This window comes from Diadema setosum, chromosome 3, assembly GCF_964275005.1.
Source record: "Diadema setosum chromosome 3, eeDiaSeto1, whole genome shotgun sequence".
In the NCBI taxonomy this organism is placed as follows: domain Eukaryota; kingdom Metazoa; phylum Echinodermata; class Echinoidea; order Diadematoida; family Diadematidae; genus Diadema; species Diadema setosum.
This window is the reverse complement of record NC_092687.1, coordinates 38462852-38477494: the sequence shown is the minus strand read 5'-3', so window position 1 is coordinate 38477494 and position 14643 is coordinate 38462852. Positions and strand designations below refer to the sequence as shown.

The 14643-nt window shown below is 44.0% G+C and overlaps 1 protein-coding gene across 1 annotated transcript; it reads right to left on the bottom strand.

Moving 5' to 3' along the window:
• Window positions 1-287: 287 nt before the first annotated feature.
• On the bottom strand, window positions 288-13718 carry LOC140226372 (uncharacterized). Its single transcript, XM_072306855.1, has 5 exons — window positions 12968-13718; window positions 10369-10568; window positions 8524-9511; window positions 6144-6338; window positions 288-4920 (listed from the first exon to the last, which is right to left on the bottom strand). The coding sequence occupies exons 1-5, from the start codon at window positions 13410-13412 to the stop codon at window positions 2099-2101; spliced, it is 4650 nt and encodes a 1549-aa protein (XP_072162956.1). The 5' UTR covers window positions 13413-13718; the 3' UTR covers window positions 288-2098.
• Between the last annotated feature and the right edge of the window lie 925 nt (window positions 13719-14643).

The window sequence follows — 14643 nt, the reverse complement described above, 5'->3', positions numbered from 1 at the left end:
CCCTTTTCATTAGCAAAGAAATATGTATTTCCCATTTTCATTAGCACAAAAATATTTATTATCGCATTTCATTAGCAAAGAAATATTTCCCATTTTCATTAGCAAAGAAATATGTATTATTCCATTTTCGTTAGCACACAAATAAGTATTATCCCATTTCATTAGCAAAGAGATATGTATTATTCCATTTTCATTATAGTAAAGAAATATGTATTTTCCCATTTCAACTAGCAAAGTTTACACTTTCCTATCTTAATGACAATATCCGTTGCATTTGTGCTGCAAAGAGAAAATGTTTTGGTCTGGCATTAAGTGCTATGAATTTCAGTTGAATCAAAAAATGTGGAAAGGTAAAAATGGCATGAAATGTATGTCACATGTATACTCCGTATTTGCACCCTGCACAATGTGGTGGTCAGCACAGTACCGTGTACAAGACTGTGGTGAGTAGCAAAGCAGCAAATATAGTAGGGACAATACCTGATGAAGAATAACCCTGTGCACTACAGGACAGAAATTTGACTTCATACTATCTTTACATGCACACTCTTAGTCAGAGGGGAACCTGGGTTTTATCTTTATTCATTCTTCCTGCTTGAACTCACTAAGGTTAAAAAAAAATATTAAAAAATGGGCACATTTTTCCACTCCATAGGTTTTCCCAAGAAATTCGGGATGACTTTCCCCTCATTATACCCGGAATACAGCTTACCACACTTCCATATGTCACAGCTCCTTGCTATAATATTCTCACACAATCTGATATGTTGGTAGTGACAGGATTTACGACATTTTGATTCACTAACTTTCACAAAACTACCTAAGTTTGATGTTTTTTCTTTCTTTTCTTTTCTTTTCTTTTTTTGGGGGAGGGGTTATTATTGACCTTTCAAAAGCAACAAACAGCCTTCACAATGTCTGATTTCTGACAAAAAATAAAGTGACTATTTGCAGATGTGCATATGATTTTGCATTGATTTTTCCGTCCTCCCTTTGTTCAAGGCTGTGTGATCTCCTCCAGATTTCATTCTAGACAATACCACGACTTTTTCACTCCCAACTGCAGGGCTGCCACCATTTGCGCGTCAAAATTAGGGAGATATATTCCATGGAGCTATTTGGAGAGATATCTGTGTTTGGTTGTTACAGGCATCTAAACAGGCAAAAATAATTCTCGATTTAGGAGGGCTTTGGCATCATTTGTGTGAACGTATATGGAGAAGGGAGCCTCCAGAAGTTATGGGGAGACTTACAACACTAGCTCTGCAAATATTACGAGTGAACAGTATAAAACAAGGAAGGAAAATCAAAAGAGCAGTACACTACAGGTGTGTCGCCAAGCATAGAGACTGATTTTCTGTTCTTCAAAGCAATACTTTCTCAGTTCATTTGACTTCCTTTTTCGGGCTTTTCATTACATTCTTTTATAGCTTTTCCCTTCCTATCCAACCCCTGACCACAATCACCGTTTCCTTCACTCGGTAAATGGTCTGTACCTTCATCCTCCTCATCTCAACAAACACTGTGGGGCCACACACATCTTCCATTACAAGTTTATAATAAACTTGCTTCTATGGGCAAAGAGCATGAACTCATTTTGTTGGGTATGCCCAGTGCAACATGACATCATTTTACAAGTAATTCCATCTATGAGCAGTGACGTTCCACATGGGCCTACTGATTCAGTGTTGAAAGTACAGCATGTCGCACAAGCATAAACACGCTCTGCATGACCCAATCCGCATTCTTCAAGGTTTAGTTCACGCTTGTACTCTCAGCCAAAATAATACGACAACCAAGACATCTGAATGAAAGTTTGAATAAATTAAGAAGTTCATGAAAAAGTTATATATTGCTTGATGTGTATCCTTCACATCGAGCACGTACATGTGTATATCTAAATCTGCAACATCAGTTTATAGTCACATGATCAGCATTCTTGTATGCTTTTTGCCCTGAATGGTCACATGACAAACTCACATGACAAGTCACATGACCCCTTTGACTCTGCAAAGAACTGAGACTTTTTCTGTACACATCACAAAAACAATTTGGTTTGACACTGTAAGACATTGAATAGATTGTATTCTGTTTGTATTTACTTTGGCATGCTAAACCCAGGTCCCATGGGATCAGGTCCCATGGGTCCAAAGTTTGGATCCCCGTATGGTGGTCCAGTGGGTCCCATTGGTCCTGGATTCATGCCCCCATACCCAGGCATGCCTCGAGGTCCCATGTAGCCCATAGGGTTGTGGCCAGGAACTTGACCCCTTGGTCCTGGGCTAGGCCCCGCTCCATGAGCCATTCCATAACCCTGTGACATCATCATTTCTTGGTTCATCATGGGAGACATGCGAGGAGCCGGGCCCGCCCCGGGACCACGCGAGAACGACGGAACGCTCGGATTCATGCCGCCTGTCACCATCTCCATTGGGAACGGAAGCTCAATTTGTTTTGGCCCCTGCGCTGGGCTGCTTCCCGGACCGGAGGGCAGGCCCGGATTCACATGCGGGTTTCCGGACTGCCCCTGTCCGCTCGACTGACTTGCATTGGAGGGAAAATACTGGAGAGTTTGTTTTGGTCCTTTACCATCCGGCAGCAGTGGGGGCGAGAATCTGCTCTGTAACAGGGACAGGGGACTGTTGGCCTGACCGCTAGAGGATGGTGGCATATTTGGCCCTACAGGCATACCCCTTTCCATACCCATCATATTCATTTCCTGGCCACCCTGCACCATTCCACCACCCATCATCCCCGGGTGGGGCATGTTAGTCCTGCCCGGCCCGGAGGGCATCCCGCCCTCCATGAAGCCTGCACTGGGCATCCCACGGGGTCCACTAAACCTCATCATGTTCGGAGTCATTCCAGGGTTCATCCCATGGTCAAAGCTCATACCCTGCATCACTCCACGATCCATTGGGTGGGGCATCATCCCAGGGGCTCCTGGCATCGGGCCCGCAGCTCCATCCATCATGGGGTGGCCTTGGGGCACACCAGCTGCCATCATTCGCGACTGTGACATCATCATCCGCTGCTGCTCCCTGGTCATTGGTCCAGGCATGGGTCCCTGCTGGGGGCCCATCATGTCCACAGGGCCCATCGAGGGCGACATCATACCCGACTGGTGGGGCATGCTGTGGGACATCATGCTGCTCTGTGGTGAGATCATCCCGCCCTGCTGGGGCATCCGGGCCGAGGACATCATGGGCCCCTGTCCAGGTATCATCTGCGACTGCATGCTTGGCGATGGCCCAGCCATCCTCGGATTCATCATCTGTCCCATCTGGGCCTGCTGCATGGACACCACAGGGCCACCCATTCCTGGACCACTTGGACTGTGCCCGGGCCCGATCATTCCTGCCTGAGGTGGAGGACCATCCATACCTTGAGACATCATCCCGCTCTGTGGCGCAATGCCGCTTGGAGGCATCATTCCTGGCTGCGATGTCATCATGACACCGGGAGACATCATGCCACTGGACGGTGAGCCGATGGTGGGCATATCAGGGTTCATGGGGCTGTTCATGGGAGGAGACCCGAAGTGCTGCAGCCGCCCGGGGCCCTTCATCTGCGGCTCCTTGTTCACTGCCTTCTGGTAGAAGGTGGAGGCATATTGCTGCGGGTCCTCTCCACGTGGAGGGAAATTTGGCGCTTTGTCGCGATTCAGTTGGCTCGGAGGGAAATTGACGAGGCGCTGCTGAGACTGGACATCCATGGGCTTTGACGCATCTGGCGTGGCACTCGCAGCTGAGCTCACGCTGGCTGCTGAACTTGTCGGGGTAGGAGCACTGCCAACACCTGCAGATGATGCAGCTGGGACACTTCCATTGCCGGCAGGAGTGTTCTGAACAAAGCGATCACCAGGTTTAGACACTGCCTGTTCAGGTGTAGCCTTCTGTGAACCATTTCCAGTGATGGCACTGACAGGAGGAACTGAAGCCGGTTTGCTGTTCATTGAGACAGAATTTGGTGTGCCGGGCTGCGAGGTATTTGGTGTGTTAAGCGAGGGTGCATTTTGCATGGACACGGAAACTGCACCGGTATTGTCCATTCCTACAGGGGTGCCGGGCTGGTTTGGTCGCGGGGATTGTTCTACGGCACCAACACTTCCCGGCGTTTGCACCATGACGTTCATGATGGGGTCACTGCTTGAAGGAGGTGGCTGGCTGGCAGGTACGTTCGAAGCCGTCGGAGTGGGGGCACGGTAAGCGGGCTTCATTGGGCTACCCACTGACGCGTGAGGGGACATGGTGTTGGCCATTGGCACTGTACTCGCCGAGCTAACTGGCCCAGGCGCTGATCCCGGTCCCTGGACAGCTGAAGAGCCTGGAGGAATACTGTTTGGATTCATGCTGGCAGGTCCCCCACTCATCACGGGCTGCTGGGCTCCGCTCTGTAGTCCCGGCACCGAGTTGGAGCGGCTTGTCCGTGGCGACGGCATCCGTGGTGACATCGGGAAGGGCACATTCTGACCAGACATTCCCGGCCCACCGCCAGCGGCGCCAGCTGGCATCATCCCTGAACCGGGTCCAGCGGGTCCCATCGGGATACCTCCCGACATGCTCGATCTCCTCTGCATTCCATTGGGCCCCTGGACAGGCCCTGCAGGCCCCGTTGGCATTGCTCCTGGACCAGCTGGATAGGGCGGAGGAGGTCCCATATTTAGTCCCATCATGTCGGGTGGAAAGGATCCAGGTGGATGTGGACCCATCATGGGATCACCACGCATTGGTCCCGGGCCGGGACCAGGACCAGGTCCCATGGGTCCTGGGAATTCACCCATGCGCGCCTGCATCTTGACGTGCTCCTCCATGATCTTGCGCCGCTTTTCGAGGTAGAATTCTTGCTGTAATTTGTACCAGTCACGTTGTGCTGGAGTCATATTTTCCCAGTCAGGCGGAAGAGGGGGAATCATCATGCCTGAAAAAACAGACAATCAACAGGAACGCCCAAGTGAATAAGTTATCACGCACAAATTCAAACCATCTTACTGCAATATACTTCAAAATAATACTGATAATGTTTTTCCTTTTTTAAGATATTCTCAGTCTGTTTTCAAGCCTTCTCCACTGTACAAAACTTTCTACACAACCCTCCCTAGTAGTGAAAAGACATTTCTCACAAGCACATATGTGTCAATATAAACATGCATAAATTTTTCAACCCTTTCCTTTATAATCAATATCTCAGTCCAAACTCATGAATATGTTGCAGTACTTTTGGATAATTGTTTTGAACAACTGGAGTAACAACCCAGAAACACAAGGGACAAGGCTTCAACAATATCAAACCTGAAGGGTCTGTGTAATGTAAACTGCATGTTGACTTGTATTCATTACTAATACCCTGATCATGATGACTATGGCTGCAAGAATATCTAATGTTTGTCACATATATTCTATCATAATTTTACTACCATATTTCTGTGGTACATTGGCAACATACCAATCTTCTTTTTTTTTTTAAAGCAATCAAACAATCTAAATAAAGAGAAATTGTTGAATTTTCTTTATATATTCTACGTACTGCTGTCCATAATGATATCACAAAGTGCTGTAGACTCTTTATCCAGCCAAGACGGCACCAAAATTTAAAAATTTGTAACTGTTTTTAGTGTTTAAATAACTGTCCAATTTTCCTAAAATTTTCAATGATGTATTCTACCGTCATTGCTGCTTTAACTCCATCGATCTCTTTATTTAGGCTTTACAGTAGTTTCCTTGGAGAAATTAAAGGTCCCCTTTACCTTTGGAAGCAGTCATGTAAAAAAAGTTCAAGATATCAAATTTGATGCATATGGGTAGGTTTGTTGTATCACCAAACATTCCCACCATATAAGATTTATGCGATAAAGCCTACAATAAAGGGACATATCAGTATTTTTCTTATTAAGCCGTAACTGCAGACGATTTAGTCTGTAAACATTTTTATTGTAGCTATTGTTCCCACTTTTGTGTCAGAATATTAAACATCCATTATACAGATTCAAATTTTTACAGTGGTTGTTTCTATCCCTAACTCACATTTAAGAACTATTCTAAAGCACTAATGCAGGGGTTCGTTTCTTCTGCAAATGGTAAATTATGCCTTTAGAAGAAAGCCGAAATGAATAAAAACGATTTCCCGAAACTGTGTCTTCTTACCCGAGTGGGGCAGCATCATCCGCTGCTGCTCGGGGCTGACTCCCCTCAGGCCCTCCTGGGCGGGCATCCGGGGGTGCATGCCCGGCCCCATGCCCTGGTGCATCATGGGGTGCTGGCCGGGCCCGCCGGGCCCCATCATCGGCCCGCTGGGGCCCATGGGCCGCATCATGGGGTTGGCTCCCGGCGACATCATGCCTGTAAGAAAGAGGACATGACATCATCAGCGATGATAACCTTGTAAATAGCATTACTCTGAGGGTTGAAGAAGAATACATGTATTTTTACCATCATAGGGGAAATTCAGTCCAAATATAAGTTTGCCTGATAAAAAAAGAGTAAAATCTTAAAAGTTCAAGGGTAAAAATTGGACTGAAATTGGATGAAAAATAATGAAGATATGACATTTTGAAGTTACGCTTATTTCTGCATAACAGTTCTTGTACAGTTGATATGAATATGCAAAAAATGAGTAAAGCTTACCGTGTCATACCCTCACAATTTTCCATTGATCGTATAAACAAAGTGACGAAAATTCAATGTTTCTGTCATTGATGTCTGAAACATGTTTTTCGTGGTTGAATAACTTCAGAATAGTGATCAGTTTGATAAACGAGGATATGAGCCTCGAGCATAATTGCGTTTGAATGAAAAACTGGAAATTTCAAAATTTTTAAGTACAAACCATATGGTACGTTGTGAGGGAATGGCATGCTCACTTTGCTATTTGCATATTCATATTGATTGTTCAAGAACTGTTTCCCCCAAAAATAGCGAAACTTCAAAATGTCATAACTTCCTTATTTTTCATCCGATTTCGATCAAAATTATACTGTTGAACTAACAATATTTTACTCTTTCTTATCAGACTAACTTATATTCCGACTGAATTTTTCCTTTCAGCAGTATTTCTACTTATCCTGCTTTATGCATGTGTACTAATACAATCCAGGGGGTAAAAGTAAAATATCCATGAAAACTGCAGCATGGCTTTGCAGAAAATATGGCAAAAACGTAATAGTCAGTGTCTCTGCATAATAGAGCCTTCACTTTAAAAGACATCAATGACCACAAACTCTATACCACTCCAACAATGTACATCTCGGGATGGTTAAAAGTAATTTTCTTTTCTGCCCCTCACAAATATTTCAATGAAAAATGGACAAAATGACTTACGATGTGCATTTCTTCCAATTTATCTTTGCACATTACATTTAAAGGAGACCTCCGGATGATTTTCAAATTTTTACATTTGAGCGTATATAAATTAGTTATACTGGGTACAGAGTTTCAGGATTTATAATGATTGGGATGAAAAATAAGAATGTTTTCGAAGTTTATAACAAATTGCAATGAACAAGGATGATGACATGGCAGCCTCACCATAAGAATGCATGAGATGTGGCTCAAGGAAGCAGCACAAAAGAAGAAGGCATGCATAGATTACACACAGGTGAGCTTGCAAACATGCGGTATTGTAATGGAATGACACTGCTACATTTCTGATATATGTGAGACTCCTATGTCATCATCTTTGTTCAGTGTAATTTGTTTAAGTTTTTTGAAAGTACTGTTTCTCTGCTCAAGAACCACAATAAATTCTACAAATCTATACATGACGCTGTTGATTTATGTACTACATGATGTGAAATTATGAAAATCGTCCGGAATGCCCCTTTAAGCATACCGAATGGAATTTGTATCGACTGGAAGATTCAGGACAATCATAATGACTTAAGACCTGGTACATGGGGAATCAGGGATGGCCCGATTGAACTGATCCTCATTCGCTCGCCCCAAGGGTACATTTGAAAATCATGAATCGCACCAGTCGGCGAATATGTGCATGAAAGCATACACTCATTAGTATGAGTCCACTCCCGTCTAGTTTCTTTGGCTGTGTGTACTTACATAGAAATCAGTGATAAAGCTGTACACTATTCGTTATGGGGATCCTCAACTATATAGCTGTGCTCAAAAAATTTAATAGTGAACCCCTTTTAATATGCCATGCACGTAATCAAGGTTTGATCAAACTACAGTAAATTCCTGTAAATGACATGAAAAATCTCTTCTTCTTTTTTTTTTTTCTTTGTGCATTGCTGTGCTGTTAAGTCACCATATCCTTATCAGTGACATTCACTTGAACACATTGCTTTTTCTCCTGCGTGGAACAAGTAATGTTATATGAAAAAAACTGGTTCCTTTTTTGTGGCGTGTGTGTATTTTGTGCTGTTCAGTCACTTATTCTTTATCACTGATGTCCACTTGACATTTTTTGTCCTGCATGGAAAAGCTATATTTATATGAAAAATCTGTTTCTTTGTTGTTGTTTTTTTTACTTCCATTCTTCTTGTTTTGGTCTGCTGTTTGGTCACCATACCTTGAGGTTGTCCCATGGGGTCCTGGGGAGGGGGAGGCATGCCCGTGGGTGACATCATCCTGCCAGGAGAGGGTGACATGCTCTGCTGGTCCTCGGGGAAGAGCAACCTCTGCATCTCTTTGAGGGTCCGAAGTCGCTCCTGCCGGTGCCGCAGCTGCTCCGGGGTCGGGTTGTCGATCTGCTGGGGCGGCTTGTAGTTGGGCAGGTCGTAGGGGTTGACGGGGGAGGCCGGGAGGGACTGGGACGGGTGCGAGGGGCTCATGAACGGACGTGGTCCCTGGGGCTGCTGGGCCACACCGCCGGGGCCCATGGGCTCGTTGGCCATCATGAGGGCGGGGTTCGGCGAGCGCATGGCCGTGCGCATGGCGGGGTTCGGGGAGGCCATCCGCATAGGGGACATGTCTGGCGGGTAGGACGGTGCCATGGTGGTTGTCATTGTCTTTTTGCTCGTCGGCGGGTTCTCCCAGAGCGCGCTGGGGTCGAGGTTCTCCGTCTCTGTCGTCGCAGGCTGGTTGTGGAACTGGGCCTGCGACATGGGCGGCCGCATGGGCATGTTCTGCGGTGGGAACCCCGGACGATAGGGCCCCGGCCCGTACGGCCCAAAGCTAGGCCCGCTCGGCGGCATGCCTTGCTGCATGGGCCCGCCGGGTCCACCCTGTAAGTTCGCTTGCAGCGGCTGCGACGTCGAGTTCGGCCGCTTGCGCTTCTTGTTCCCCTTGGTTGTCCCACCTGTCGGAGCACTACTCTCCAGAGGCGTTTTGCGAGAGTTCTCAGTGTTCTCTGTGTTTTCGGGGACGCTCTGCGGAGTGCTAGGATTCTTCCCTTTCATGTTGTCCATCGCCTTCCCATCCACACTGTTGGGCTTCCCATTTTGGCCGTTGGCAGTCTGGCCCGTAGTCCCATCCACTGATTGTGACGTACTGTTCTGCTGGGGTGTACCTGGCCCCGTGTTTGCATTTCCCGCGTGATTTGGAGCAGCGCCAGTATCCTACATGGAAGAAAATTTGAACAGATATTACGCTATAACTAAAAGAGCAATAACTCTGATAATTTACAGTCCTACAGAAAAAAATCAAGTCACTTCATACATCAAAGTGTGTTGCCTTCACATACAAGTGTACCTATGTACACACATTGTCGGGTAATAATATGGGCATTAAGTTGCCACTAAACCCATAGTGTTCAAGGCAACTTGACGCCCTGCTCATTCTCAGCCTACGACATGTAAGTCCATGTCATACAATCAATAGCTTTCTTTATATATATGTGAATGTGTGAGTGTGTGTGTGTGTATGTCTATTTTGTACAATCAGTACATTTCTCAGTGGAAAATTCCTGGCATCTTCCTCTTAACCCGATGAGGATGGGCTGACTTATAGTATCGGTGGATACGAGGTAGGGCTTTAAACTTTTTGTGAGACACCAAGAAACCACTTATGAAATAGTACACATCATACCAATCTCAAAGAAATTCAAGGTTTATTTGATGAAAATTTGTTTTCGAATGACTGAGACATCCAAACACAAAGTAACACAAAGCGATCGTAATAAAAGATGGGTCCCACCTTTTATAAGGATTGCTTTATTTTGGATATTTCAGCCATTTCAATACCAATTTTCATCAAATAAATGTTGAATTCCTCTTGGAATTACATACTCTTTCATATTTCAGAAGAAGTTTCTCATTATCTCACCAAGAAAGTTAGAAACCTGAAGTTCAGTCTCAACCAAAACTATACAACTCCTTTAATTGAAGGGGCAATGGTGTAAATTAATATTCCTGTCATTTTAATGACAACCCAGGAGTTTTAATTCATTTTTGCATTTGTTTTATAACAGACAGACCTCCTCAGGGTCCAGGAACTTCCGCTTGCAGGACTGGGCCCTGTGGTAGGCCAGGATGGAGTCAGTCTGGCCCGTGTAGACGGCCTGGGCCGCCCGGTTGGCCAGCAGGGTGGAGAAGGTGTACACGTGCTGCTGGTCCGGCAGGGTGTAGTTTGGTGGGTGGGGGTAGCCACTGACTTGCCGATGGAGCAAGTTCATCGCTGCGGTAATGGAGAAAGAGAAAGAGAGGAGTTAGGCGTGTCAAAACAGTAACCTCTGTTATCCGGGCACGTAGGGACCAATACCTGGGGGGTGTTTCATCAACGTTAGTCAGGGCTGACAAGTTGTCAGCGCTGGCAATCACCATAGTAACAGTCAGTGACCAGAGCATCTCATCCAATCAAAACCAAGGATTTTGCTGAAATTGTCAGCGATGACAACTTGTCAGCGCTGACTAACATTGATGAAACACCCCCCTGTTCATATGTACATTATTGGCCAGAGGTGGGAGAAACAATGTCCATGTAATCATGTATATGACTACGAGTAGGCTTCCGGCCAAGTGGTGGCTACAATGTACGAAGGTAGTGTACACTGCAATAGCAGTGTAGTTTATGCCAGCCTACTTCAAAATCATAGTCATGAAATTGAAACATTTCACCATAAAATTTGTAACACGTTTCTATAGGGAATATCAATGGTAAATTCCATGAGTTTTGTACAAGTTTTAATTGTGTCTGAAATCACTTTTTTTTTTCCTTCACTGCTCAAAGGCATCTGGATAATAGTGAAGTTCAGATATGAGAGGGTCAGATAATTTATGTCAGGCTTAGATAAATCACAAAAGTTCAGATTATTCAGGAGGATCTATTCAGAATACCTATGGATTCTACATGCTATCAGGCCTCAACATGACAGCACTATTTGAATTAATGATTCTTGTTGAGTTGTTTTCATTGCCACTGATTGGCAAACTGCCTCCATCGATGTAAATAATCACTGCTTATTCAGTGTTTTAATAGGAGCCGCAATAAATATCAAGGGCATACATGCTCAGGTTTGACTCGAACAACGACCTTGTGATTGCTAGACAGGCGTCATGATAATATCCCCTAGACTAGCGAGCTTTCACCCGATAGCCTGTGGTGGTTCTGATCCCTAATATATCCGCAGGTATTACAAATCAAATCAATGATGAAGGGCATTTTGTCAATCAATGACAATTCTAGTTATCACATTTTATTACGCAGATGCCTAAACGATTTCAGGGTTAATAGTATGTGGGGGAGTTTTGGTTTGTTTTGTGCTGTTGCTTTTTTTTTGGGGGGGGGGTAAACTGTAAGACATATTTGTGCGGCATGAAATTTTCACGAATTGAAGCCGACGGCCTTTTTTGCGGCATGAAATTTTCGAGAGTTGCCTCTTACATTCAGTGCATATAGTTTAGACAAGAACTTTCATGCCCATTTTAATTTCACGAATGTTGGCTCTTGCAAAATTTGTTCAATTAAAATGCACGCGAACATTCCTCATTTTACAGTACATTCACTACTTGTACAGGGTTGAACACAAATTGTTTCTCCTAATTGTTCAAACTGATATTTGGGGAAGGGCAACAAACTTTGAACTCTTTATGCACCACAGTGTGAACCTCCCAAGTATCACACTATCCTGATACTGCAACACAGGCATGCTTCGGGAAAACATCCATCTTTTCAAATCTATGTAACTTGTTAAAGAAATGTCCATGCTGGACATCCAGTGAGCAAAGTTGTGGAGAAAATTCCAATCTTTCCTTTGATTCCTAATTTGATTGATTTCTTCTTTTTTTTCTTTCTTTCTTTTTTTTTTTTTTTTTTTTTGGGGGGGGGGGGGGGGAACAAATCAATGATTATTTCTCTTTCAATGGTGACGGGGTGTGTTATTGCCCAGGTCTATATTTGTATGTAAATTGAAACATCTACTACTTTGTAACATATTTTGTAGGGTTTTAATTTGGGGGAATTTGTGCGTAAGATGCTATTCACAAATTTAATCTTAACTATTTAATTTACTTAATTTAATCTCAATTAATCTAATTTTAACACATGAAAATATTAACTCTGATCCTGGAATGAATGCAACATGCATGTGTACATTTTTCCATTTATTGATTTACTCCACAATCCCCAACTTCAAATTCTCACAAAATTGTTGCTAAGTCCTCACTTGGAAAAAATGAGACACACTGAATAATTGTATTTATACAAAACTGTACAAGCAGATTCCATAAAATAGAATGGTGAGTGGATTACTCTATACGCCAAATATTACGCTTGGTTTTCACTTTTGCGAATTTTGCAAATCTTAACTCTTGTTCTGACATAAAGTGACGTGCACGCATACATTTTTCCGTTCAGTACCATAATCCACCATCACGAATTCAAACGTTGGACTTGCAAAATTGTCAGGAAGTTCCAATACGCAAATAAATTAGACTCACTAGGGTGTAAACATATGGTGTATACAGTACGAGGCGTATGTCTGTGTGTGTGTGTGTGTGTGTGTGTGTGTGTGTGTGTATGTGTGTGTGTATGTGTGTGTGTGTGTGTGTGTGTGTGTATGTGTCACAGGGTCTTACTTTTATCATCTTGAGGCCCATTTGTCATCATCTGACTGTTCATGTTCATGGGGCCCAGTTGGGTCATCCCGGTGCCGTCCTTGAAGAAGACGGAGTCCAGGTCATCCTCCTTTTTGAGCCCCACGCCCCCTCCTCCGTCGACGCCTGGCATCTTGTCACCCCCCTTCATGGGGTCCATCCTCAGGTGGGCGGGGTTTCCGGGCACCGCGCCCCCGCCAACACCCACACCTCCGGCATTCTTGCCCAGCTCCATCCCTTTGATGCCCGCCTTGTCGTCGTGCTTCATGCCCACCGCCGCCGGCGGCCCAAGCGGGGCGATCTCGTCCTTGAGGTGCAGGGCGCGCATCTTGGGCGAGGCCAGCGACGTGTTCAGCTTGAGGTCAAGATCGCTGTCGCCGGCCGCGCTGTTGGCCAGTTTGGCCAGCTTGGTCAGTTCTTCGGACATTTCTCTCTCTTTCCCTGTGGTGGTTCTCTTCCACGCGGAAATTTTTGATCTCGTTCCTTTCTTCCTCACTTCCAGTGTCCAGTGTCTCTTATCAACTAAGTTTTGTCCTATTTACGATCCATACGGTATCACCTACACCTATCGTCAGCATGAAGTATACAGCCATTTAAGTACCTGCCAGAAAATGACAATAGACACAAATGTTAGAACAGTTTAAGAGTAATACACACATATCCAGCTACAAAGACAAATGTAGTGACAGCATGAAGCACATTGTTTAACAAACATATGCAGCATAATGTTTCCTGAATGCTTTGACAAGCTAACAGCTACTTCAAACTGTTAGATGGATACGTGTAAAACGTTACTTTACAAGCAGTGGTGGTAAGACAGTAGCTGTATTATCCAAAAAAAAAAAGTCTTGTAACTCTTCAACTTATGTTTTTTTAAGACTCCAAAACAAAAAAAGGGTACCAAAAACCTTAAGATTAATTGCCAACATTGAGATAATCAGGTGGAGTCCGTGGATTCTTTACCAAGGCAAAAACTCCTGTATGTTAATAATAATTTTAGATTACATTCACATTAAACAGAACAGATCAAGATTTTATTGAGTACCTGTAGTAATGTTCCATATTGATCGAAAGAGTCAAAAGAATTCAAACAAACAAAAAAGAAGAAAACATTTCCAAGAGTGAATGCATCATCTCTTCAAGCATCACATAATGCTGGGAAATGGTCAAGGTTAAAAATTTAGAGAATTTTCTTTATTTTAACCAGTAGTATATTCTATGATCCTTTTTTGATATCTTCTTCTCTTTTCCCTAACAATGCATGGGCAGCTCTTCCAAGAGTTTCAAAATGGGAACCTGGATATGACGTAACATTCAACATTTTAAAGGGACTGTACAGTACTGGTTGAGGTGGGGATTCATGTTTTGAACATTCCTAAGTGAGATAATGAGAAACCTCTTCTGAAGTATGAAAGATCATGTAATTTTAAGAAGGATTCAACGTTTATTTGATGAAAATTGGTTTTCAAATGGCTGAGATATCCAAAAAAGGGATAATAATAAAAGGCGACAGGCCACGTTTTTTATTCGGATCTCTTTGTTTCACCTTGTTTTGGGATATCTCAGCCATTTCAAAACCGATTTTCATCAAATAAACTTTTGATACCCCTTAGAATTGCATGCTCTTTGACATCTCATAGAGTGGTTTCTGAATATCT